Below are 26,794 nucleotides of genomic sequence, written 5' to 3'. Positions count from 1 at the left end.
GTATATTTTTGTATCTTAAAATGTATATAGATGGTAACACCGAGAATGGATTATAATCTATGACTCACTAAGCTCTAGAATTCCTTCTCTCTACAGGTGCCTGAAGGGAAAGTAGTTGTTCTTTCCTTCAGATTCATAGACTTGGAAAGTGATAATTTATGCCGATACGACTTTGTAGATGTGTACAGTGGCCATGCAAATGGACAGCGCCTTGGCAGATTCTGTGGCACTTTCAAACCTGGTGCTCTTGTGGCCAGCAGCAATAAGATGTTGGTGCAAATGATTTCAGATGCCAATACAGCTGGAAATGGCTTCGTGGCAAAATATTCTGCAGCAGAGCCACATGAAAGAGGTATTTGTTGCAAGTTCTTAAAAGTTTGTGTATTAGCTACACTGAGGCCAGTATTTTCTTGTAAGAATCTTTGTAAGATCAAGGTTATTCATCTAGAATTAAAGATTATTTGCTAGCCATCCAAAAAGGTGTAATATCTAGAGCAGTACATTCTTACCCTAGAAATTTGGAGGCATACTAAAAAAGTGTAGAGCTGGTCTGGAGGGGATAGCTGATCTTGTGGTAGCAAACATGACTTGTCCCCTTAGCTAAGCAGGGTCCACCCTGGTTGCATATGAATGGGACACCACATATGATCATTGTAAGATATTCCCCTCAGGAGATGGAACCGCTCTGGGAAGAGCAGAAGGTTTCAAGTTCCCTCCCTAGCTTCTCCAAGATAGGGCAAAGAGCGATGCCTGCCTGTAACCTTAGAGAAGCCACTGCCAGTCTGTGAAGACAATACTGAGCTAGATAGACCAGTAGTCTGACTCAGTATATGGCAGCTTCCTGTGTTCCTAAGAATGAAAGAGTTGGTGCAATCTTATTCATATCCACACCAAAGTAAGTTCCTTAGCCTGATATCTTGACTTACACTGTGTGTGTGCTCCTGGCAGCAGTGTGCTTCCAAAGCACAGGTGCATTTGTGCAAGAGCACCTCTCTCCCCATGACCTGGAAGTGCTATCTGACAGAAAGTTGCACAGCCCTCAGGGACATATTTCCATGGATCCAGCTGTGTTTCTGGAGCACAGGGAGAATGGCAACAATCATTGCACTCTCACACCAATGTACTTGCACCTTGGAAGCGCTACTCTTAGGAGTATGCACACAGTGTTAGTTGGAATGTCAGCCAGTGTGTTTAAAAACATTTTGGTGACGGATGGGGCTGTTAATACAGGTCGGCATCATTGGGTATCTGCTGACAGCCTAGGACCATCAACTGGCCCTGCTGCTGAATCTTAAGACCACCTCTGTGCCCATAGCCTTTGTGTGATGGAGGGAGAGCAAATCTCTCAGAGTCCACCCAGCTAGGAGGGGCCCATGGAAGGCAGTTTGCCAAGGGCCTCCTGAAACCTGGAGCCAGCCCTGTTGCTGGGAAGCTTCCATCACATTCTGGCATCTTAGCATGACACTGGATTAACTCTTGTTCTACTTCTTCCTGGCTAGGCAACCCTGGGGTTTGGAAATGGATCAACACTAGAGCAAATTCTTGCCAGATTAAAAAAAAGGAGAAGTTTCATTCCCGCACCCTCTAACCTGGCAAGAATTTGCTCTAGTGTTGATTCATTTCCAAACCCCAGGGTTGCCTAGCCAGGAAGACGTAGAACAAGAGTTCTGACTTGGGGGTGAGGTGGGATATGCCATATGGAAGTGGAACAGCTGAAATTTTTATATTAGCATCTACAAGGGCTCAATAATAAATTGACACAAAGAGCATTATAAGTGCTCAATGCTGGACTGGGCAAGAGGGCTGCAGCAGACTGGGATTGCTGTGTGCTTTATAAGAGTTGGGAAATCCAGTTACATGAAATTGTGTGTTTGTTTAACATTATTTTGTGCATTTTCAGGAGATCAGTACTGTGGGGGACGACTCGATAAACCTTCTGGATCCTTTAAAACTCCTAATTGGCCTGATCGCGATTACCCAGCAGGAGTGACCTGTTCATGGCATATTGTAGCTCCAAAAAATCAGGTGAGTTGTCTTAAAATTTATGATTTCCAGATTCACCCATCCTCTTTTCTGTCTGCAAAATGCCTCCGTTCTCACCTCTCCTCCAAGCCCAACAACATTTCTAGAGCTTGCCTGCCTGCTTGGAATTCACCACTTTCTTCCAACTGCCTGCATCCCCCTACCAGCTCACAAACTGTCCAGTGGCTCCTGGAAGTTTTCCACATCTGGCTTTTAGCCTGCATCTCCTCTGGAATGGAGGGGGTGCATTCACATATTGGCCAGATTTACCCCGAAGTCCCTGCAAGCTATCAGGGAGCACTTCACACACAATTCGGGTTTTTCACTGCACATTAGAATGTAGCCCAATTTACATATGGGGTTAAAAAATCCACTTTTTGCATCAGTTTTTTGGGGGGCAGCTTTGAACTCGCATAAAAGCTTCACAGTAAACCTGCAGTAAAGCTTGCCGTCTGGGAAAGCTCCTGGTGTGAGCTGTGCCAACTGGGCCAACTAGAAGGATGGAGGCTAAGCTTACCCTGACCGAAGCTATGAAAACTGTTACTCAAAAGAAAGCCCTTCCCAACCAGTTATCAAACTGCCTCTTGATTAGCTAGGCATTCCATATATGACTGAACTGCCATGTGGTGGTAGAGAGAGTGCTGACAGCAATCCCATGGATATGAGATGTAATAGGAGACTTAACATGTCTTCTGCTGTTCTTAGGTCCACACATAATAAAATGTTCATATTATCATAGTAGGTTTCACGTTCAGCACTGATTGTTATTCCAGTTAATTACGCAGCTGCTAAATCCAACAAATGAAACTTCTCTTTTAGGTAAAGTTATAAACTTTCTTTCTAGACACCTGACATAGATAAACTCTATTCTTGCTTCATACACTTTCATCTGTGTTAATTTGCTCCTAGTTTTCTTGTTTTCTCAATTTTTACTGTGTCCTCAGTAAAATCTATTTTTGTGTGAACATTATTTTTGTTTAGACTTTTAACTATATTGAATAGAAAAGGGATATTTTTAAAAAGAAAAGAAATGAGATTTTTCCTCAGTGTATATGAGCACTGGAGTAAATGCTACTAAATTATCATTTAATCAAAATTTACAAGGAAGTAAGTTTTTCGTTTAAGAACATCAAGAGGTGCATTTTTCAGTCAAGGACATTAATTATTTTCTGTGATCTATCCTGAAGCAAGTATAATCAGTTATACTTGGTAGTTAACCACTGTCAAATTCATTCGGTTCCCTTTGCCCATCTTTCAGGTTTAATTTCATAATCAACTTGATCATTCCCAGCAGTTTTCCTAGCAACAAGCATGTTACCATTTCGCTTCTTGAGACTGGAATCATTTTGTCAAGTCTCATATCCTTTTATCACCCCAGACCAGTCCTACTAACACTCATTTTCATGCTATGCAGGCTACTCAATCTTTGCTCTGTCTTTTTTGTTGTTGCCCAGGTTTCTGCTCCATAAACTATATTATGGCAGGCGACACATAGTGATTGAATACCTTTATCTTCAAGCATATTTGGTAGGTTGGTTGCTTTTCATATCTACATTTAGATTTCTGAAACCTTTTCCATGACACTTTGAGTTGCCTTTTAATCTGCTTCTCATGACCATAATCCTTCAAATGAAAGAGCTGTCCAAGATAAATATAGTCTTCTGATCCTTCATTTTTCTCTCCCTGCATTGATCAAGATAACTTAAAAAAAAACAAAAAACTGGGGCTGTGTTTTTGTACTGGGCTTAATCTTCTCCTGTATTCATCTTTAATCCACATTCTTTGCTTGCTATATACAGATCATTTAACAATCCTATGGATAATCAGTGATTTTATTGAAGATGATAAAGTGTAAAGTACTTTGAATGCTTTCATTTATTCCCAAACATGCCTGAAAATCTTTTCCACTGTCATTGAATCACATCATTCCATTGGTGTATTCTTCTCTCTTTTGGTTCTGATTCTTGAGAAACTGTCCTTATTTCAAAACATCTGAAAATATGCCTATTTGTACAGGCATATAGCTACTAATGTATCAGGGTCTTGGTTCTCTACCTTACCACTTTTGTTGTATTTTTAGTTCATCGGGATAGCATCGAATTGTGAATGAACCAAGAGAATAACAGCCCTGCTGGATCAGGCCCAAGGCCTATCTAGTCCAGAATCCTGTTTCACACAGTGGCCCACCAAATGCCTCTGACAAGCCCACAGGCAAGACATGGCCTCTCTCCTGCTGTTGTTCCCCTGCAACTTGTATTTAGGGGCATCTTGCCTCTGAGGCTGGAGCTGGCCTATAGCCCCAGACTAGTACCATTGATAGGCCTGTTGTCCGTGAATTTGTCTAAGCCCCTTATAAAGCCATCCAAACTAGTGGCCGTCACCACATCCAGAGTTAGAGAATTCCATAGATTAATTATGTGTGGTGTGAAACAGTACTTCCTTTTGTCAGTCCTAAATTTCCTGGCCTTTAGTTTCATGAGATGACCCCTGGTTCTAGTGTTGTAACAGAGGGAGAATAATTTCTTTCTGTCCACTCTCTCTACTCCATACATAATTTTATACACCTCTATCATGTATTCTCATAGTTGCCACTTTTCCAAACTAAAAAGCCCCAGATGCTGTAGCCTGGCCTCATAAGTAAGGTGCTCCAAGCCCCTAATCATCTTGGTTGCTCTCTTCTTCACCTTTTCCAGTTCTATAATGTCCTTTTTGAGGTGTGGAGACCAGAACTGTAAGCAGTACGCCAGATGTGGCCACACTATAGCTTTGTATATAGGTATTATAATATTAGCATTTTTATTTTCAATCCCTTTCCTAATGACCCCTAGCATGGAATTTGCCTTTTTCACAGCTGCCATGCACCAATGTTGTCTCTAAAAAGGATTCTCAGATGTTGTTGACTGACTGACTGATTGATTGCTGTCAAGTTGGTGTTGACTCTTAGCGACCACATAGATAGATTTTCTCCAGGGTGACTACAACTCCCATAATCCTCAGCCCAAAGGCCATGGCAGCTGGGGATGCTGGGAGTTGTAGTGGACATCTGGAAATCCCTTTTAGAGGGAACACTGGCATGCACTGAATCAACACTTTCAATGAGCTGTCCATCAGTTGGGGTTTTTGCCCATTATGCATTTACATTGAACCTCATTTGCCATTTTGTCACCCACTCACCCAGTTTGGAGAGATCTTTTTGGAGCTCTTCATAATCTGTTTTGTATTTCACTACCCCAAATAGTTTAGTGTCATCTCCAATTTGGCAACTTCACTGGTTATCCCAATTTCTAGATCATTTATGAATAAGTTAAAGAGCACTGGTCCCAGTACAGATCCCTGGGGGACCCTCCTTCTTTCTTCCCTCCATTGTGAAAACTCTCCATTTATTCCTACTGTCTGCTTCCTGTCCTTCATCCAGTTACCAATCCACACATGAACCTGTCCCCTTATCCTATGACTGCTAAATTTACTTAAGAGCCTTTGGTGGGGAATTCTGTCAAAAGCTTTTTGGAAGTCCAAGTATACTATGTCAACTGGATCACCATTATTCACATGGTGTTCATACTCTCAACGAACTCGAAAAGATTAGTGAAATTGCAGAAATCATGCTGGTTTGTCTTCATTAAGGCCTATTCTTCTATATGTTGAACAATTTTGTCCTTAAGTATGCTTTCCATCAATTTATCAGGCGCAGAAGTTAAGCTAACCAGCCTGTAGTTTCCCGGATCCCCGCTGGATCCCTTTTTGAAAAGCAGAGTTAACATTAGCTACTTTCCAGTCCTCTGATTGTAGTTACATATTTTTGCTAGAAGATCAGCAATTTCACATTTGAATTCCTTCAAAACTCTTGGGTGGATGCCATTTGGCCCTGGCAATTTTTTAATTTTCTCGTCAACTCAAATTGGCCTAGTTCTCCAGCTTCCGAGTCTGAGAAGTTCATTTCCGGAGCAAATATATGGTCAGTATTCTCCATTGTGAAGACAGATGCAAATAACTCATTCAGCTGCTCTGCAATCTCGTTATCCAGTTTAATAACCCCTTTAATACCCTCATCATCTAAGGGTCCAACTGCCTCCCTGGCAGGTTTTCTGCTTCTGATTTTGAAATTCCCCTTGTCACTTCTAGCTATATGCTCCTCAAACTCTCTTTTTGCATCCTTTTAGTGTCTCCTTGCATTTATTTTGCCAGAGTTTATGTTCCTTTCTATTATATTCACTTGGGCAGGACTTCCATTTTCTGAAGGAAGTCTTCTTCCCTTTTATAGCTTTCCTGATTCTACTTGTTAGCCATGCTGGAGTCCTCCTGAACTTGGTGGTACCTTTCCTCCTTCCCGGTATACATTCCAACTGAGATTATATTATTGTGGTTTTCAATAGGTTGCATGCTTTCTGGAGTGATCTGACCCTCCTGACTTTCCCTTTCAGCTTCTTTTTTACCAGTCCTCTAATTTTTGAGAAGTTTCCTTTTCTGAAGTCCAACGCATCCGTGTTGGACTTCCTTGTCAATGCTCCACTCGTATAAGCTGAATTGAGTGTGAACTGAATCACACAATGGTCACTGTTCCCCAATAGTTCTACAACTCTGACATCTCACACCAGCTCCTGGACACCACGCAAGATTAAGTCCAAGGTCGCCTTCTCTCTGGTTGGTTCCACAATCAACTATTCTAAGACACAGTTATTTACCATTTCTAGAAATTTGGTCTCTCTGTCAATACCTGCAAGTGAATTTGCCCAGTCTATGTGTGGGTAATATAAATCACCCATTATTACAGCTCTGTCTTTCTCCGATGCCTCTCTGATTTGCTTCTCCGACTCCAGGTCAGTCTCAGTGTTTTGATCTGGAGGGTAATAGCACGTCTCTAGTAACACATTCCCTTTCAGTCCTCATATTGTCACCCATAATGATTCTGTGGAGGACTCTGGTCCCCTGAGGTTAGATAAAGTGTGGGTGTAGAGTGGTGGTTGTGGGGAAGCATTTTATTCTTAGCTTAGCATTGCAGCCTTTCTCTCCATATAACTGATACCATCTAGCCTTGGTGAAGGGGATAGCCACAGTCCTGCTCAGTCTTTTAAAAAATAATCAGGGGAGATTGCAGTCCAGCACTAGAGACTGGGAGTACATCGAGTTCAAGAAACTAACCAAACAAGGAAAAAGTTCATGAAATCATGTGGCACTGCTGTACAGGGAAAGAACCATCCTTGGCAGTGTCCTATTAAAAGGACAGCAGAAGTTCATCCATACTTCAGAGGGGGAATGTTCATTCTCTTGAGAATTTAATAGAATTCAGCCAGGCTTTATACTGAAGCCAGACAATGCCTTCACTTGGTTAGAGCCAGCCATTGTTATCATATACATGTCTACTTCTGTTTTCTTTCTATTGCATCATTAAACATCCCTTCAGAATTGCAAGCTGTCTTGATGCAACAAGAGATAAGGCTCTCTGAAGAACTGCTTTTGTTCTCTAGGCAATAACCCACTATAGCTTCTCATTCATTCATGTTCTTTTTTTATCCTGACTTTCTACTATTAGGCACTCAAGGTGGCCTACAAACCATCAGTTAAAACTGAGTGGCTTAAGTGGCTTCTATTGAATTTCACCTGTATATATGCAGACTACATCAATATAGCGTAGCTACCTAATGGCGCAGTGGGGAAGTAACTTGCCTAGGGAGCAAGAGGTTGCTGGTTCAAATCCCCACTGGTATGTTTCCCAGACTATGGGAAACACCTATATCGGGCAGCAGCTATATAGGAAGATGCTGAAAGGCATCATCTCATACTGTGAGGGAAATGGTAAGGCTAAACCCCTCCTGTATTCTTCCAAAGAAAACCATATGGCTCTGTGGTCACCAGGACTCAACGGTACAATTTTACCTTTACATCAGTATACACCACATTAGGAGTTCTTAACCTTTTAGCACCTACAGACACCCCAGATCTGCAAGTATTACCCATGGACACCCACTCAATTTATATAATACATTTTTAGAAGGCCTGTAAATGTATATAATACATTTTGACAATATATAATGTATATTATACATTTTGACAATATATAAATGTATATAATACATTTTGACAAGGCATATAACAGTTGGAGGAAAAAAATAAGTACTTAAGATAGTTATTATCAAAAGCCTACATGATGAGGAAAATTACTTAGAGCAAACCTATTGAAATTAAAATGTCCTTTTAATTTCAATGGAACAACTTTATTATTTATTGATTTATCATATTTTTATACCACCTGATATGTACATTTCTAGGTGGTGTACAAAAATTAAAACACAATATAAAACAGAGTAAAAATTTAAAATTTTACAATAAATTGAAAATTTCATAAAATAAAAAGAAATTGAATAGTTTGAAATGTATATATAATATGCATTTATAATATTTAAATATGAATATTTATATATTATTATGCATATTTACATTACTTTTCAGCAAGGAGTTCACAAAGTAGTTTACAAAGCAGAGAAATTAAGAAAAATTACTTTGAAAATCAAAATTATTTTTCTCATCATGTCAGCCAATAACTTAATTTTTATTCACTAGGGAGCAAATTAAATTCAGTGGCTCACATGCTGTGCAGGGTAATGCGGATGGTTCAGCACCACCCATGCTGCTGTGAGCATCAAAAGCATCGCTTGCAGTGTTGCAGAACAGCCATATTCTGCTGCAACTTAAAATTGCACAATCACAGTTACACACCACTAAGCCCATTATTTCCAATGGATGTGGCATTCCACAATTACACAATTTAAAGTCTCAGTGGAACAAGACTGTTCTGCATGACTGCCAACAGTGTTTTAGACATTTGCATAAGCATTAGTGGTATTGAACCACCCATGTTAACCAACACAGCATATGAGCCAATGCAACAAAGATTTTTCACAGACTACTTGGACCTACCTACGCCATGGACCCCAAAGTTTCCATGGACCCTAGCTTAGGAATCTCTGCACTCCACTATGTCAGCATTTGGATTGCAGGCAGTTCAACAAAAATCTCATCAGCTGTATTTAAGACGGTTATAATTCTATTTATGATGTTCGCCCTAAATAAGTTGCATAGCTGATACACTGAAAATACATTTCCTAGCTGATACATTTTAACTTTGACAGCTTTGGAAATAATTGGGAATAGCTCCAAAAACCCTTCAGTAATTGTAAAACATGTAATCAGAACTGACCATTAGTTTTACAGGGAAGTTGCCATGATCATACTTTTATTTTGCTTTCTCTTGTACATTCAGTTCAGTTACTATAGATCGTTCAATCAAGTATTTTGTTAGAAAATGCTTCCCAACATACTATCACAGAAAATTAATACTAACTGGTTTAGAACATAAGGACAGCCTTGCTGTATCAGGCCCAAGTCCTATCAAGCCCAGCCTCCTGTTCCATGCAGTGGCCCACCGGATGTTTCTGCAAAGCCCACAGGCAAGAGGTGAGGGCGTGCCCTCTCTCCTGATGTTGCTCCCCTGCAACTGGTACTTAGAGGCATCTTGCCTCTTGGGCTGGAGGTAGCCAATATCCACCAGACTAGTAGCCATTGATAGACCTGTCTTCCATGAATTTGTATAAGCCAATTTTAAAGCCATCCAAGCCATTGGCCATCACCACATCCCATGGCAGCGAATTCCATAGATTAATTATGAGCTGTGTGTGAAAAAATACTTCCTTTTGTTTGGTCCTAAATTTCCCAGCCTTCAGTTTCATAGGATGATCCTTGGCTTTCTGTTGCCAATTCTCTTGTTTCCTCATGCTAGTTATTACTACCCAAACTTATAAGCACTGCAAATAATAATTAAGAGTTTGATCCTATCAGGTGCTGAACACACCCATTTACATTCCCCATAGCATGTACACTGTATTTGTGTCTTTAAATGCACTGCATTGTACAAATTGTTTCAGGATCACCTGTTTTGGAGGTTTTGAAAAGAGGGTTAAAAGGAGTCAGATTGGATGGCTTTTGAAGACCTTTGTGATTTAGGTTTATCATGAAAAGCAGTAGGCTAGTTTAAATTTAAAGGGTGAAAACATGGAGCATTAATTCACCATAAAATATTTTAATTAGATTCCTACTTCTTTTCTTGCAGTTAATAGAGCTGAAGTTTGAAAAATTTGATGTGGAGAGAGATAACTACTGTCGATATGACTACGTGGCTGTGTTTAATGGTGGGGAGATTAATGATGCTAGAAGAATTGGGAAATATTGTGGAGACAGCCCACCAGCGTAAGTAATAGTACTCATTTTATTTAGATTACTTTGTTTTCAAATCCTCTGAAAAGAGAAAATAACTGCACAGCCTTTGTTGTTGCAGTGTCAGCCTGCTCGTTCTCTCAATAGAGCTTTTCCATTAAACAACGCTTATCCTTTGGTGTGTTATAACTGACTAGTGTTTCAGGCCCGTTGTGATAACGGGCGCTAGTAGGGGAGAGTTCCCCCCCCCGCCCCACTTCCTCTGGCCTCCCCCCCCACGCCCTCCCAGCTGGCCGAGACTTCCTTACCCAAAGCAGCCCGCGACAGTCGGGCGATCAAAAATCCATTTTTTGCGAAGAAGAGAGGAGCTCCGGAACAGAGCTCCTCTCTGTGCTAAGCCAATGCCCAAACTGCTGCTATGGACGCAAAGGAATAGGCGTCCTTTGCGTCCATAGCAGCAGTTTGGGCATTGGCTTAGCACAGAGAGGAGCTCTGTTCCGGAGCTCCTCTCTTCTTCGCAAAAAATGGATTTTTGATCGCCCGACTGTCGCGGGCTGCTTTGGGTAAGGAAGTCTCGGCCAGCTGGGAGGGCGGTTGGCGGCCATGGCGGCGGCCGCGGAGGCATTCTTCTGGGCCGTTTTGGCCCTTAATCATTTGCGGGGGGGGGAGCGGGGAAGGAGTATGTGGGCAGCTGGGAGGGCGGGAGAGTGGGCGGTGGCGGTGGTGGTGGCCGGGCAGACTCTGGGGGCGCCGCTGCCGGTCCGGTCCGCCCCCGCCTCAGATTCCCGGCCGGTCTCCCCGGACGGGCAAGGGCCCCAAGGACTCGCAGCCGCCTGGCTGCGGCGGCGGTGCCAGGCCTCGGCGGCGGCTCTGCCGCCACCTCGGCCGGCTTACCCCGTCACCTCCTCCCCCCGCCCGGCTTCGGCGGCGCGGCTCCACCGCCGCCTTGGCCGCGCTGCGTCCTCTGGCCGAGGCGGCGGCTTCGCCGCCGCCTCGGCCAGTCTCCTCCTTCCCCGCATTCCCGGCTTCTTCGGGGCAGCCGCTTCTGGCCGCCCAAGATGGCCACCGGGTGCCGGCCCTCATGTCTCCCTTGCCCTGTTCTGCGCCTGCGCTTCGCGCAGGCGCAGAACAGGGCAGGGAGGCACGAACACACGCTTGGTGCCCGTCCACGGACGGACACCAAGCGTTTTATTAGAGAGGATTTCCTTTGCATGGAATTTTACTGTAGCTGCAAAGGTGAATAACAAGTACTATTTTATAACGATATTTAGTAGGCATCATGACTATAACATTACAGGCTTTCATACCACGCTATGTGATTCTAAGCTGTGTCCTTGCTGCTACAAAGCACACCGAGCCTCCATCACTCAATAATTTGTGTCGCCATTGTAGCAGTGCTGCTCCTACTGGCGGAACGAGTATGCCAGTGGCACCTGTTCAGTTTGGTGGTGGCTCCCGCTGCCCTAGCCACACCCCCTGGCAGGGAGAGGTGCTCCCGGCTGTGCTGCAAATGTGGCGCCGGCCAAAATTTCCTTGCTAACATGGTCATGCCCCCTGTGTCTGATGTCAGATGCAGGGGATGTGGCTGGGGTGCCAGGTGTGGCCCTTGAGCATGGTGGCCCAGGTTCTTTGAACCCCCTGCGCAATGATGGCTCTGCCCCAGGCTACTCCTATTGGGAATAATTGGAGCAGTGTTACAAAATTCTATAGCAGTGACAGAATTCTTAGGAGCCACAGAGGCTCTGTGAACTCTGCAGCAGTGAGGACAGGGTTTGGAATTACTCAAAGCCAGCACTCATGTCCTACTTTTCCATTGGTGGGGTGCTTGCAAACTCAGAGTCCTCACTGATTCACTCACTGGCATGAAAGTTCCAGATCAAACCACAAAAGCTAGAAACATGCCTTTTTTGCAGGTAGGTTCCAGACCTCCCTAACCATTTTGGTTGTCCTATCCCATTAATAAGGTGCCTTTTACACCTTTTAATCATCTCCTTTTGCATCTTCTAATCATGTAAAACTTATTATTAATTGACAACAATGTTTTAAAAGGGAGATAACCCTATTTAAAACCACTCATTTTGTGAATTAGTGTAGAAACACTACATTATCTTGGGTGTCCATGAAAGGATGTAATAAATAAATAACAAAATGAGTGCACCAGTGAAATACTCATTTCTATAAAATGGCGCTGTCAGGGAGTGCTGACATCCTTCCTTGGCCATGCATGAGGATCTCTGAGACCTCTCAGCTTAACCCTAAGTAACATGAGGCATTACAATAAAATACATGAAAATGTTTCTGTTCCAGTTAGATCGTGTATTAAGTTAAAATGCTTTTAGATGAACTCATAGAAGATACTCAAGAACTAATGTAATCCATAGCCTACTAAAACATTTCCTCCCTTACTAAGGCCTTTGGAATATGACAGTGTGAGCTGTTTAGAAGTCAGATAATAGTGTGATATAACGGTTGTTTGTTTTCCTTTTGGTTGCAATTCTGCAGTCTCATTGTAAGTGTGCAAGTAGCTGATATAGCTGCCATTTCAATTTCAAGAAGGTTTTTAAATTGTGTGGTATGTCTATTACTTTCCGTAATAAATTCCTACATTTTCCTCTTAGTGTAATATTATACCAAAGATCATAACTTGGAGTGTGAAAAATCTTTCTAGTAAAGCCATCCCACCTCCCTGAGAAAATTCAATTTCAGGCTTAAAGCCTCTAGAAATACCACTATAATGAGGAGCTGCTTTGCTTGTAGCGAAGGGTATTCAGCCTGAAAGAAAAGACAGCCAATAGCAATGTAATTATAGAAGCAGGTTCAGATAGGTACTTTTAGTGAGGTTTGCTTTTAAGTGCATTACAGACATTGACCTGCAGTTTAAAACTGCATGCTGATAAAACAATTTCATAAAGTAATGCTGTTGGCTTTTATAAACATAAATGACATTTTCCAGTGGAGTTGTCTCGGGTTGTGAGAAGGCTAGTACATGCCCCTCCTCCCTTGAATGAGAACTTGGATCCATCAGTTACCCATTGTGATGTTTAATGAGTTTTTTGCAGATAAAATATCTTGTATTCGAGCTGAACTAGACTCTAGTTACTACAGAGCCTACTGTGGAGACTCTGCTCCTCTTGTATGGTTAAATTAGATCAGTTTCAGTTTGTGACTCCCAAGGATGTAGACAAACTGCTTGGGACACTTGACCTTACTACCTGTCCTCTTGATAGGAAGGAAAGGTGGTCTTGTGGTAGCAAGCATGACTTGTCCTCTTAGCTAAGCAGGGTTCACCCTGGTTGCATATGAAAGGGAGACTAGAAGTGTGAGCACTCTAAGATATTCCCCTTAGCGGATGGAGCCGCTCTGGGAAGAGCAGAAAGTTCCAACTTCCCTCCCTGGCATCTCTAATATAGGGCTGAGAGAGAGATTCCTGCCTTATAGAAGCTGCTGCTAGTTTGTGTAGACAATACTGAGCTAGTTGGATCTATGGTCTGACTCAGTATATGGCAGTTTCCTATATTCCTATCCAACTTGGCTTCTACGATCTAGCAGGGAAGTCATTGGAGTGGGGTCTTGTTAAGATAATTAATGCTTCTCTGAGGGAGGGCAGAATGCAGAATTGAAGAAACCTGGATTGGACCCCTCAGAATTAGGTAATTATAGGCCTGTCTCCAACCTATAGGCCTGTCTCCAACCATGGCTGAAGGAGAGCTTTCTATCAGCTTTGGCTGATATGCCAGCTACATAACTTCAGATAAACGACCTTAGAGCAGTGGTACATTGCTTGTAACATCCAGACTTGACTACTGCAATGTGCTCTAGGTTGGGTTGCCTTTGTACATAGTCTGGAAACTGCAGTTGGTACAGAATGCAGCAGCCAGTTTGGTCTCTGGGGTTACCCAAAGAGATCACATTTTACGCATTTTAAAAAAACTACACTGGCTGCCAGTAAGTTTACAGGCAAAATACAAAGTGCTGATTATTACCTATAAAGCCCTAAATGGCTTGGGTACAAGGTATTTAAGAGAACACCTTCTTCTTCAAGAATCCTGCTGCCTATTAAGATCATCTGGGAAGGTCCGGTTGCAGTTGTCACTGGCTCAGTTGGTGGCGACTCGAAACCGGGCCTTTTCTAGTGTTGCCCCAGGACTTTGGAATGTGCTTCTTAATGAAATTAGAACCTCCCCATCTCTGGATGTTTTAAAGACGGATTTATGGGCTGATAATTTCAAATGACTGGTTGTATGGGAACAAAACATGCTTTTTAATTATGCTGTACTGACAATAGTCCACAAAGGAGTCGAGCATAATGTTATATGATGTAAAGATGTCATCCTAAAAGCCACAGTAATCCAGGCTTCAACAAATTTCTTTGGCTCTAAGATCCAGCCCAAAAATGTAGGAGCCAGATTGCCTTCTGCTTCAAGGGGAGGGGCAGATTCACTGCTTGCCCCCAGTAATACGTTCCACTCAGTATGCGGGGGAGAGCGAACTCTGACTTTTTTGCTCACTCCATTAGGTATGTGCACAAACCATGGTTCGAGTACTTTTTGGGCAGGAGGACCGGGAACTTTAAGAAAAAGAGCTCTCCACAGCTCCATGCAGCTTCCTGCTGGGGCGGTATGTGTTCCTATAAAGCCCGTGTGGCGCCAGCACGCATATGATGTCCACATATGCAGGCACCATTTGTGTGGTCAGCAACACCATATTGACCACACAAATGGCTCTGGTGCATGGGCAAGTGCATGAGCAGATGCCATGTGTGTGCTGGTGCTGCACAGGGGTTACTGGAATGCACGCCACCCCAGCAGGATGCTGCATGGGGCAGTGGAGAGCAGGTAAGGACCTGCTCCATTTTCTTAAAGTTCCCAGCTCCCCTGCCCAAAAAGTGCTCAAACTGCAGTTCTAATCGCTGTTTGTGCACATCCCTAGTGTCTATCTTGCTCAGACAAGCAATTGACTGATGTGATCAGGAGTAAGAACAAGGCGGGACGAGTGGCTCCATCCTGTTCTTGGTCACATCCATCTGTTGCCTGGCTCAGGTGCCACTCCTAAATTTCCAGGTGCCATTGCGATATGGAGCCTGGAAATTACCAAGCCCTGCAGTAAGTTACCATTCCCAATATCAGTTTGTTTACAAAATTTTCAAAACTGTCTTTCAAAACGTATTCCTGTGCATTTTGAAATGACAGATAGATGGTAGTTTGGAATAGTGCTCCAGTCATAGTACTTATCCCATTTCAAAAAAGATGTAATAAAGCTGGAAAAGGTACAAAATAGGAGAGTCCCAAAGTGATCAAGGGATTGGAACACTTTCCTTATGAAGAGCAGACCAGATCATATGGAGCTTTTGTATTTAGAAAAAAACTACTACTAAGGAGGACATAAGAGGCTTTTAAAATGATGAATGGTGTGTAGAAAGTTGATAGTAATGTTCCTTCCTTTCTCACCCAGTGAGATTTACTGCCAGTAGATTATGGACATACTAAAGGAAGTGCTTCTTCACACATCACGTAGTGAATTCCATACGTTACCAGCTCCTAGATGACTGATAGTTTAGATGACTTTAAAAGGGGGTGAGACAAATTCATGGAGCATCAAGAGCTATTATCTATGACAGTTAGAAGGTACCTCCACATTCAGAGAGAGTTCCTCTGAATACCAGTTGAAGGGGGACAAACAGTGAGTGTGACTGCTGCCTTGATATCCTCGAAGCATTTGACAGACTATTCTAAGAAAAAGGATGTTGGACTAGAGGACCTAGTCTGACCCAGGAGGGATTCCTTAAAAAAAATAAATCCTAAAAGCAATTTTCTTTGATAGAAAATGTTCAGTCACATAGATCACTGGAATAGAAAAAGGAGTTAATCCTTTTTGTAGGTAACACTTAGATGAATGTGTAAAATATATCTCTGATAATTATGAAGGGAGGGAAGAAAGTGCGAGGACTGGAATTTATCCTAACTAATGATAGGAAGTTGAGAATCTTGGTGTACTAACTTCCACAACAAGAAATCAGAAGTAGAACATTGATCGGGGCAGGGAATGGGATGAGATGGAACATGCACCCCATTCCTGACATCCTGTGCTTTATTCACATGTTATGTTCAACAATCGTATAATCTGTATGTCAACCAGTTTCCTGAGATTTTTCCACTCAAGAGGAAGTTTCTTTATCCTGGCAGCTATCAACCTTTATGAAGTTAAATCATTGTTGCAGCTCTTATACAGAGCACAGCTTGGCCCATACCCCCTCTTTCTCAGTGCTCGAAGTTATACGGTCAAAAATTTTGAGGGCAACATTTCAAGTATCTCACTGAGGTGAGGGGGTTTGCCGGGAGAGCTGGCTTAGCCCGCTCTCCCCACAGACAATCAAGTCGTCTTGACTGCCGACTCCGTCACAGAGCTGGCAGGGGCTGTGGGGATCGGGGGCCGTGCGGCCCCCAGAAGGTCCAGGATGCCCCGTGCAAGCACGCGGGGCATCCTGGAGAGATCTCCAGGGCTGGGAGGTTTGTTTCAGCTTCCTGGCTGTGCGTTGCCGCAGTGCAGAGCTGCGCTGCAGCAATACATGATCACAAAAATGGGGTTAGTGGAGTGCTCACTCTGCTAACCCCATTTAAGGGGAGGGCTACAAAAGCAGGTCACCTGCTTTGGAGAAAAACCAGGCTCGCCTTCGAGCCCAGTGGTTCTCACACTCAGCCGAAATCGGGCTAGGCTCCGTTAGCCCGATTTTGGCCGATCATGAGAATAGCCTCAGTGTGTCTCTAATGCGACTAGAAGTTCCCTGCTAACTGAGCAAAGAGGCACCTTTTAAAAGTGGCGATTCTCTTCATTTAGCAAAGGGAGAGCAACTAGCCCTACCTATCCCAGCACAGCAGCCCTCCAGTGGCTGTTGCTGGTGTCTATCTTACGTTTCTTTTTTAGATGGTGAGCCCTTTGGGGACAGGGCAGCCATTTTATTTTTTTCATTTAGATCTATGTAAACCTCTTTGGGAACTTTTTGTTGAAAAGCAGTATATAAATATTAATATTTGTCATATTCATAAGCAGGGGTTCCAAAAGTTGAAACCAGAGTGTGGATCGCTATTTTTAAATTCTGACTGAAGTTGATCTACCAGTTTGTTTAGCCCTGTTCACCCTTGTAGATGGCTTTCAGTCCACATGGATGAAAGCCTTGCAGCAAAAAGTTCAAGCACATGGCTTTTCTACAGATTCTCTGATCCCTTTGGAGTATGAGAAAGCTAAGTTGTCCTTAGAACAGCACATTCTACATGCAGAATGGCAAAAAGATGTGGGCTCCATTCCTGATCACACTGTCCATAAAAGATTAATTTGTAATAGTAGGCCATTGGATTCTCTTAACTCTCTCACAGTATTAAAGCACCAGAGGATGTTCTCCCTGGTCTGCTTTGATGTACTTCCCTCTGTGGTACTAGATGGAAGGTTTCTTAAAATTCCTTACCCACAGCATTTGTGTCCCTGCGGTTCGGGTGAGGTTGAGACAGTAAAGCATGTTTCATTATACTGCTTATTTTATAAGGAATTGTGTGAAATTTTTATATCTCCTTTTTATATCAAAGTTCCCTGGCCATTCTGAAGATTTTTCTTTCTTTCATTGGGCCGGAATCAAATAATAACTTATAATGTGGCCAAGCAAACAGAGTCCATTGTGGGATTATTCAAAATTCTTGCTGAATTTAAATGTAGTAGTATATTTGAGGTACGGTGGTGTTTGTTTTGGGGTTTGTTTGTTTTTTTCTATTTCTGAGATGAATTAGGATAATCCTGCCCTGTTCTATTTTGAATAGTTGTCACAGCTATGTAAATAGTTTTTGGTTGTTTTCTCTTTACTGGTTGATGACCAAAATAAAGTTTGGATTGAATTGAAAGCAATTAAATAAAAATATACAATAGACCCATATTAAAACAAAACTACAATAAAATACAGCTAAGAACAGAACAAAACATTTTTAAAAGCCTAGGTGATCAAAAAGGTCTTCATTTCGCATCTAAACCCCCCCCCCCCCACATAATGATGGTGCCAGGCAAGCCTAAATGGGGAGGCTATTCCATAAACAGGATGGCACTGATGAAAAGGTGATACCATGCATTTGAGGGTCCAGTATCTAGGTTTGCATTTAAAATGAATGCAGATATACTCATTTACACAAAAACACATATGTGCATACCGACATCTCAGTGCATGTACAACATAATGTCTGAATGGAGATCTAGATGCTGCTGCATGTACTCAAGAGCTGTGTGTATGGTGTAATGAAGGGACTGTCACTAACAGTTCACTTTGTTGTTGCTGCCACCAGGTAAATCTGGGTGGAAGGCCAGGATTATAAGCCAGATCCAAATTCCTTTGGCATGTATGCCCAGTTTGGAATGGGCGTGGGGAAAGAGTTTCAAATTCGTGAAGTTTATTTCTGAATCCACCTTCAAGCTTTCGCTTTAATCATTAGCTCAAACTGATGGACTGTGAGGTCATTCACACAACCAAAAACTGGGTAGGACAAGCATCCTACCCAGGTTTGGGAGCTATGTGTGCTCCCAATTTTTGGTTAGGAGGGAGGCGAAGGAGGAAGCTGTGTGGAGGCAAGGTAGGAGGAAAAGCTGTATGGAGGCAAGGTAGGAGGAAAAGCTGTGTAGGACAGCTTTTCCTCCTACTTTGGTCAAACCTGGCACTGAAAGCTGAGTAGGGCAGCACTGTCCTACCCAGCTTTTCCTCCTCCCTTGATTCCATACAATCACTTCTAGGGATGTGCCAAAACATGATTCAGCACCTGAATAATGGGCACATCCCTGTAAAAATGAGAGCTTACACAGCTTCTTTAAAGTGTAGGAGAACAGGGCCATACCTGCTCCTCCTCCTATTGCCGGCATTGCCGTAATTCTGGCACTCTACCCAGCTGTGCCAGCATACACAAGGCCTCTGCGCATGCTGACCATGCACCATGCTGACCACACAAATGGCCGCCGCGCATGCGCAAATGCCATGTGCGTGTTTATGTTGCACAGGTGCAGCTGGGAGACACCCTGCCAGCTTGTGGGCATAGCTGGGGGGCGTGCTGGGATTACAGCAGTGGCGGTGATCAGAGGAAGAGCAGGTATGAACCTGCTCTCCTCTGCTTTAAAGAGGCTGTGTAAACCCTCATTTTTACAGGGATATGCCCATGATTCAGATGCTTGAAGGGGCTGTGTAAGCCCTCATCTTTAAAGGGATGTGCCCGTGATTCAGATGTTGAATCGTATTTCAAGCACATCTCTAATCTCTCCCTCCTCTTACCTAGTTGTTTGCTCTCACACAACCAAAAATTGGGAGTACACACAGCTCTCAAACCTGGGTAGGATACTTGTCCTACCCAGTTTTTGGTTGTGTGAATGACCTCTGTTTGTGGTGATGTTCTGTCAGTGGAGTACTTCTGGATTAAGTCTGAAATACTGTATATGACTTGCACCTATGCAACATGTGCATAAGCTCTTTCCAGTTTTCTGGGTTTAATTTTAAGACAAATTGTGCACAAATCAGGAAGCTGATTCATGAATGTGTTTTTGTGTAATGCTCCATTTTAAATCTACTTGTTTTCTCTAACGTATTTGAATGTCACTATTCTCCCAAGAGCCTAAGTAAATATTTGTGTGGAAAAAGATTTCTTCAAGAGTTGTGAAGTTTACTTCACTCTGAAAATACATCCAAGTACATACTTGTTAACAGGAACCTTCATACTCTGTATAGAAGCATTTTACATGAAGGAGGAAGATCCAGCTTTCCATTAAGTTTTACTCCTCAAAATATTTACATATATGGTATGTTTATATACTGTGCTGTGTTATGAAACCTGTTGGTTGCGTATAGTTCAAGTAACTAACACGAAGGCTACATTATTCTCTTTCAGGCCTATTATATCAGAGAGGAATGAGTTGCTTATTCAGTTCTTGTCTGATTTAAGCTTAACCGCTGATGGCTTTATTGGCCACTACAAATTCAGACCCAAAAAATTACCAACAACCACATCGCCAACTACAACAACTCTCCCTGCCACAACAAGTGAGTGTGAAGCTTTTGTTTAATCTGTATCAAAGAAGAAATAGCTTCATTTCTTCTTTGATGCCATTTTCTGTTCAGCTGTAATCTTCTTACTGTTGTTCGGATGCTAAGAAAAAGGAACGCCTTGATTAAATAGTAGTAGGACCTTCTAAACTGGATGTTCATGTGTGCAACAATTTCACATTAAATAAATCAAGAGGAAAGGTTTATGAACTTGTGCACACCACATAATCTTATTTGGAAATGTATGCACATTTTCAAAAACAAAATGGGCATAAAGATGCTTGATAGCGCTTAACAATTTTGTGAGACTGGCAAGATCAGACACTTCTCATACAAGAGATCCTCTTCCTGTCATTTTCTTCCTCAAGGGCACAACTGTGAAAAACTCCTGGGTTCACTATTGCCTCTGAAACTTCAGCTTAAAGATCCTTTTAACCATCTAATTCAAAACTAGAGAGTTCATTTTCAAAATTGGATCTTGAGAGTATTATGCCTCCATTAACTCAAGGCTTGATCATTGCCATTAAATGCCTGACTCATCATCACAAAGCTGGTATAGTCTGCCTTCTGACAGGGGCAAGTTGCCACAAATACGTTGGACCAATATTGCCAATAGAATATTTGCTTCTTTGGGATGTGGTGTGTCTGGATTGTTTTGGGTTACTTTGAAAATGCTAGCTCTTTCTTTGTACATGGTTTTTTGTTATTTAAAAAAGCCACAAGGAAAAATGAAAGTACTTAAAATTGATTTCTTCGACTCTTAAACTGACTTCACTAACTTTGCCTTCTGGATCTTTTTTGGGACAGCTTTGAAGCCTACTGTTGCCCTGTGCTATCAAAAATGCATGAGGAGTGGAACTCTTGAGAGCAATTACTGTTCAAGTAACTTTGGTAAGAAAAAGCCTTTTCCTCCCTTCATCCAGTGACTTGGGGATGTATGTTTGGTTTCAGTGGAGGGTCAGAGCATTTATTTGTACATTGCCATTAACGCACAAGGAAATTCTTTCAGATCATACCACTTGCATACCTTATACTGGTGTCTAGGTCTGAAGTTATACTCCTTGAGATGTTTATAGGAGAAGACAGTGAATGTGTATGAGAAGAAAAGCAGTTTTCCAGTCTAAACACAAATGACTATACAGAAGGGGAATTGTAACTCTATGAAAGTGTTGATTCAGTGATGACACTGCCACGTTGTCTTCTTGGAACTGCCTGTATTTCTTATTCACAGTGACTTCCTTTTTCTTTTTTCTTTTGTATGGGCAGCTCTACTCCTATCATAACTCCCAGAGATATTCCTAAATAATGCATGTTTAAGATGGCAATGTGAATGCCTATATCTTCTCTTAATCTATTCATATATATATATTTGTGAGTAGTATGTGGTAGCTGGATGTCCTTTGGCAATAGAGTTAGCTTATTTTTCTTAGTGATATTGAAAAAGTCCTCCACATCAGTGCTTAAGCATGGAAATTACTTAACTTATACTTCTTTTTTACTGAAACCTTATGATGCAGGCTCATTCTCTTTTCTTTCTATTGTTACCTTCAAATGTAATAGAATTAGCTGTTATCCTTGTTCTTTCTGTGCATTGGGTATGTTTGTGGTGCTTTATGGTGTTTTCAGAGTGTTAAAACAGCTTTAACAAGAGGAGGTCTAAGTTTTGCAAGTACTTTCCATTGTGACCATTCTATTGGGAACCACAGACAACTGACTGCCATCCTTGTATAAAGCAGAAAGACCTCTAGGATTCTCCAGGCCCCTTTTATTTATTGTGTTTTTCAATGTAATCTTTTCCTATTTGCATTTTTCCTACCACACTGTTGGCGTAGACAGGCAGGAAGATGAATATAAACTATTGGCTGTGGGTGAGTATGCATGATCACCAGAGGTTCCCAGCAAGCACACGCTCCCAGTGGGTATGTTTGAACCAGCTGCTAACTGGTTCTTCTAACATTCAAATCTTGATTACAGAAGTCAGGATAAAGTCAGGCAGAGGGCATGGGAACCGGTGGTTGGTGGGTTCAGACAACATGCCTGTTAGCAACCTCTGGTTCCCAGCTTAATAACTTCCTGGCAATCATGCAAATCCACCCTATAAATTGTTATGACATCTTCAAGTCAGTATCAAGCAGTATATGAATTCACAAGAGGTTTGTGCTAAGAAACATATCAATATCTGTAAAACATGTCTAAATGGTACCTGAGGCCAGCTTAATATGGGTCAAACCAAGGCTGAGGAAGAAAATGGCTTATTATTACTTAACAGTATCACAGTAAAGCCCTTGTCCAAGCTAAAGGGCAAGAATTCGTGGATGCATTTGAGGTTTTTCTCTCCTCAGGGTGCAAGGTGAAGTACCCATGTGCTTCACCATGTCCCAGTTGCATTTAAATTTATCGATCCTACATCTTTTCTTTCTAGTAATAACTGGATCTGTTATCACAACCAACACCAGAGGTGGAAGCTTGCATGCAACAATAGCAATCATTAATGTATACAAAGAAGGGAATTTAGCAATCCAGCAAGCTGGCAAAAATATGAGTGCCAAGATTGTTGTTGTCTGTAAACAGTGCCCTCTTATCAGAAGAGGTAAGTAGAGACAACTAACAGTATTCTGCATTATGCAAATAATACTTGATTCTATATTGCTCCTTTCATTGTCATGATTTACTTCAGGAGGCCATATTAACATTGTTCATTTGCATAAAAAAGGTTAAGCCAAACTATCCCAAATGGTATTGTATACTGATGGATGGTTATATAATTTCATAGACGATAATTTCTTAGATTCAAGAAAAGCTTATCTGAACCCTCTTCAGTTTACTTCAATTGATGTAATCCAACAATAGGGCATATGAGTTGAAAGAGGAGAAAAGCTGATTCGTTAAACCACTTTTGTTGTCACAAAGATCAGAGCAGTAGCCTGACAGAAGCCTATGATGGTAGCAGCTATGCACACAATACTTTTGAAATAAAGCTTGGCTGGCCAACGGCTGTAATAAAAATTGATTGATTGATTGAATAAGGAAGTAGGGAGAAAATCTGGATTGCATTTACTTGTTCAGCTTTTAGATTGGCTGCTAGAACTTGTTCTGGTTTAAACAAAGCCTGGCCTTGCAGGGTGTTTAAAAGGAAATAAATTAAGAAATAAACTAAATGAACACTGTATTCTGATTTCCTCTGTGTACATGTGGTATTCCTCACCAAGTAATATGCAGAGCATGTCATCTTTGATCCGTAATATGCAAGCATGTCACCTTCAGCTGCTCCAGTCTTCCCTACCCAAATAATACCACTGCCATACCCACAGGCAGTTAAGGCGACTTCCTATTTTTCTTCAGATGTTGACATTGCTCTTCTTTGATTATACAGATGAATTAAACTTCGGATAGGCCAGTATCTGTCAGTTGGACATAGTGGCTCATGCTCAGTCCCCCATTAATGGAAAAGACCCAGTGGGGCTGCTGTGCAATTTCAGAGGTCTAGCAATAGGGCTGGTGCAGAATGCCTACAGACCACTTCCAGGCAGCACAATGCTTCCACTGGAAGGAGCAGTTTTTAGGCATTCCATAGCAGCCCTGTAACTCCACCATCAGGGCTGCCTTGCAGTTGCTCAGCAGCCCTAATGGGTCCTTTCCATTGAAGAGAGACTATGTATCATGCAAGCCAATGAAAATTATAACAATCTCAGCTTCCTCCAAGCCTTTAGTAATTATCTGTTGATAAAAAGTTAGACAAGATATAGTGTATAATCTGAAAAGTGAGACAAGATATAGTGTATAGCCTGAAAGGGTTTACAGTACTATACATTTTTTGTATCAATATCATATAGCATGAGTGTATTGGCGCCTTATCACTACAAAATGAAATGGCCCATTATGGGTCACTTGGTGTCCTTTTCCATACATCCAAAATGTCCCAAATTAAACAAACAATCTCATTTCTATGGAAGTGTTCCATGACTGACCATATTCTCCATCAGAGATAAAATGCTACTAAAAGTTAACAAGCATTACAGTCCAAGTTTCATATTTCTAAGACTGTGTGATTAGTTTTATCTCTTTCTCTCTCTCTGTTTTCTGAAACAATTGACCAGTCATTTGCATATCTGTATGAGAGGAGAAACAAAAGGGATACCACATCTTTAGGTCTACAATCAGCTATGAGACTTAATTGTTTTCAGTGATCTAAAAACCTTTGGTGTGAGATGAAGAGTTAAGATGCTTCATCCGTAGTATGAAACGTGAAAATGGCAAATAAAGGTGCTCATCAACTTCCACCCCACATAAGCTGTAAAGACATTGTACAGACTTGTATATTACATTGTTTTAGAAATGAGGCTTCATGTTACTTTTATGAGTAGACCCCACACACTTACAAGAAAAATTTGTATCCCTGTTTGCATATAGACATTCCATTCTTTTTCAGCAGTACACTCAACCTGAGTAGACCATGCATTCTTAATTGCTTAGATGACATATACAGCTAACAAGGCTATAATGTGTAAGGCTAGTCTACTCATGAGTAGGAATGTACCTTTACCAATAAACCTCCAACCTTTGCTCATTAGTGAACTACTTAACTAACCCTTATTTGCTAGTAGACCACAACCTTACTCATGAGTAAACCTTGCATCTTATGCAGGAATAGACTTACTTGCAAGCCACTTTATTTATTTATTTAACAAATTTATTGACCTCCTGTCTTCCATAGACTCAAGGCGGTTTACATAAATTAAAACAACAACAAAAATAAGAGGGGGGAAAGGGGGAGACAGACAGACAGACAAACTAAAAGCCTGGCAAAATAAATAAGTTTTCAAGAGCTTCTTAAAGGACAGAAGGGAGGTGGCATTACGAATCTCAGGAGGCAGGGTGTTCCATAAGGAGGGGGCTGCAACAGAGAAGGCCCTCCCACAAGCCCGGGCCCCACGTACCTCCCCTGGGCCCAGAACTCTGAGAAAGCCCACCTGAGACAACCTCACAGGGTGGGTCGAAGCTGGACGGGAGAGGCAGTCCCTGAAGGTACACAGGCGTCAAACCCTGAAGAGTTTTATAAGTGATAACCAGCACTTTGAATTGGACCCAGAAGCGAACTGGCAACCAATGCAGTGACCGCAACAAAGGTGAAACATGGTCATATTTTCTGCTGCCTATAAGCAGCCGAGCCATGGCATTTTGGGCCAGCTGAAGCTTCTGAATCATCTTCAAAAGCAACCCCAGGTAGAGCGTATTGCAATAGTCCAACTGAGAGGTGATGAGGGCATGAGTCAGGTTGCTAGGGCCTGCTGGTCGAGGTAAGGTCCTAGTTGGCACACCAGACAAAGCTGGGCAAAAGCTCCCCTGGCCACGGCTTTCACCTGCTGTTCCAGCAGGAGCCATGAGTCCAGGATGACCCCCAAATCGCGAGCCTGCTCTTTCAAGGGGGGTGCAACCCCATCAAGGGAGACACTCAAAACTGGAACCTGGCCGGATCAAGAACTAAACAAGAGCAATTCTGTCTTGGAGGGATTAAGACTGAGCTCGTTCTGGCCCATCTAAACCCTTGCAGCCTCCAGACACTGAGTCAACACATTCACAGCATCCCTGGATCAGCCCATGGTGGCGATGTACAATTGTGTATCATCAGCATATTGATACTTCGCCCTTGCAAGACACCACCACCACCTAGCTGCCACCTCACATTCTCTTCTAAGTCCATTTGCCACCTCACCCTACCTTCCTTGCCTTCATAAGGCCCCTTGCCACCTTGCTGTTTTCTTCAGTTGAAGAAAACAAAAGCCCATAAAAGGTAAGAGGGGGGAAGGAGTGCTTATTAAACTATTATATTAACTATTCTATACAAGTGCCAGAGTGCTCATAGACACATGGAAATTTTAAAAACTGTTAAGGTATGTTATGGCAAAAGAGGTAGCCAAGATGTGAACACTCTCTTTTTAGGAGTCACCGCCCCACCACCACTCTTTTTAGGAGTTTTATATACACCCACCCACTTATAGACCACCTATAACTAGGTCTCAAGGTGGTTTACAATTGATTGAAATATCTATAAACATTAAAATCAACAGTTAAAACAAACAAGTTGATGTTTAAACTGCTTTATCTCAGCCATTTTTCTGCACTAAACTTGGAGGGCTGGTGTCTCTTGTCACCTAGCTAATATCTGCTTGTGGTCAGGTAGATGGATAGATTTATTTATTTATATCCCACTCTTCCTCCAAGGAGCCCAGAGTGGTGTACTACATACATTGGTTTCTCCTCACAACCTGTGAAGTAGGTTAGGCTGAGAGAGAAGTGACTGGCCCAGAGACATGGCTGAATGGGGATTTGAACTCGGGTCTCTCCGGTCCTAGTCCAGCACTCTAACCACTACACCACACCAAAAGAATGTCCAGGGTTTGTAATGATCTCTGACATATAGAAGATCTCATTTGGAGGTCGTGTAATACCACTTAGTACATTGAAACCTACCTTTTTATTCAACTCTCACATTATAAATGCAAATTGTAT

General features: G+C 42.2%; 1 protein-coding gene across 1 annotated transcript in view; it reads left to right on the top strand.

Annotated features, from left to right (window-relative positions):
• The window catches only part of PCOLCE2 (procollagen C-endopeptidase enhancer 2), a 57,341-nt gene that overhangs the window by 30,007 nt on the left and 540 nt on the right, over positions 1-26,794 (top strand). Inside the window, exons 3-8 of the mRNA XM_053305347.1 lie at positions 97-352; positions 1,901-2,025; positions 10,127-10,263; positions 20,130-20,281; positions 21,092-21,175; positions 22,707-22,874. Coding sequence (XP_053161322.1) covers positions 97-352; positions 1,901-2,025; positions 10,127-10,263; positions 20,130-20,281; positions 21,092-21,175; positions 22,707-22,874 — 922 coding nt within the window. The remainder of the gene's footprint in view (positions 1-96; positions 353-1,900; positions 2,026-10,126; positions 10,264-20,129; positions 20,282-21,091; positions 21,176-22,706; positions 22,875-26,794) is intronic.

The sequence above is a fragment of the Hemicordylus capensis genome, chromosome 3 (assembly GCF_027244095.1).
Source record: "Hemicordylus capensis ecotype Gifberg chromosome 3, rHemCap1.1.pri, whole genome shotgun sequence".
NCBI classification, from domain to species: Eukaryota; Metazoa; Chordata; class Lepidosauria; order Squamata; family Cordylidae; genus Hemicordylus; species Hemicordylus capensis.
This window is presented reverse-complemented; position numbering and strand designations above follow the sequence as displayed.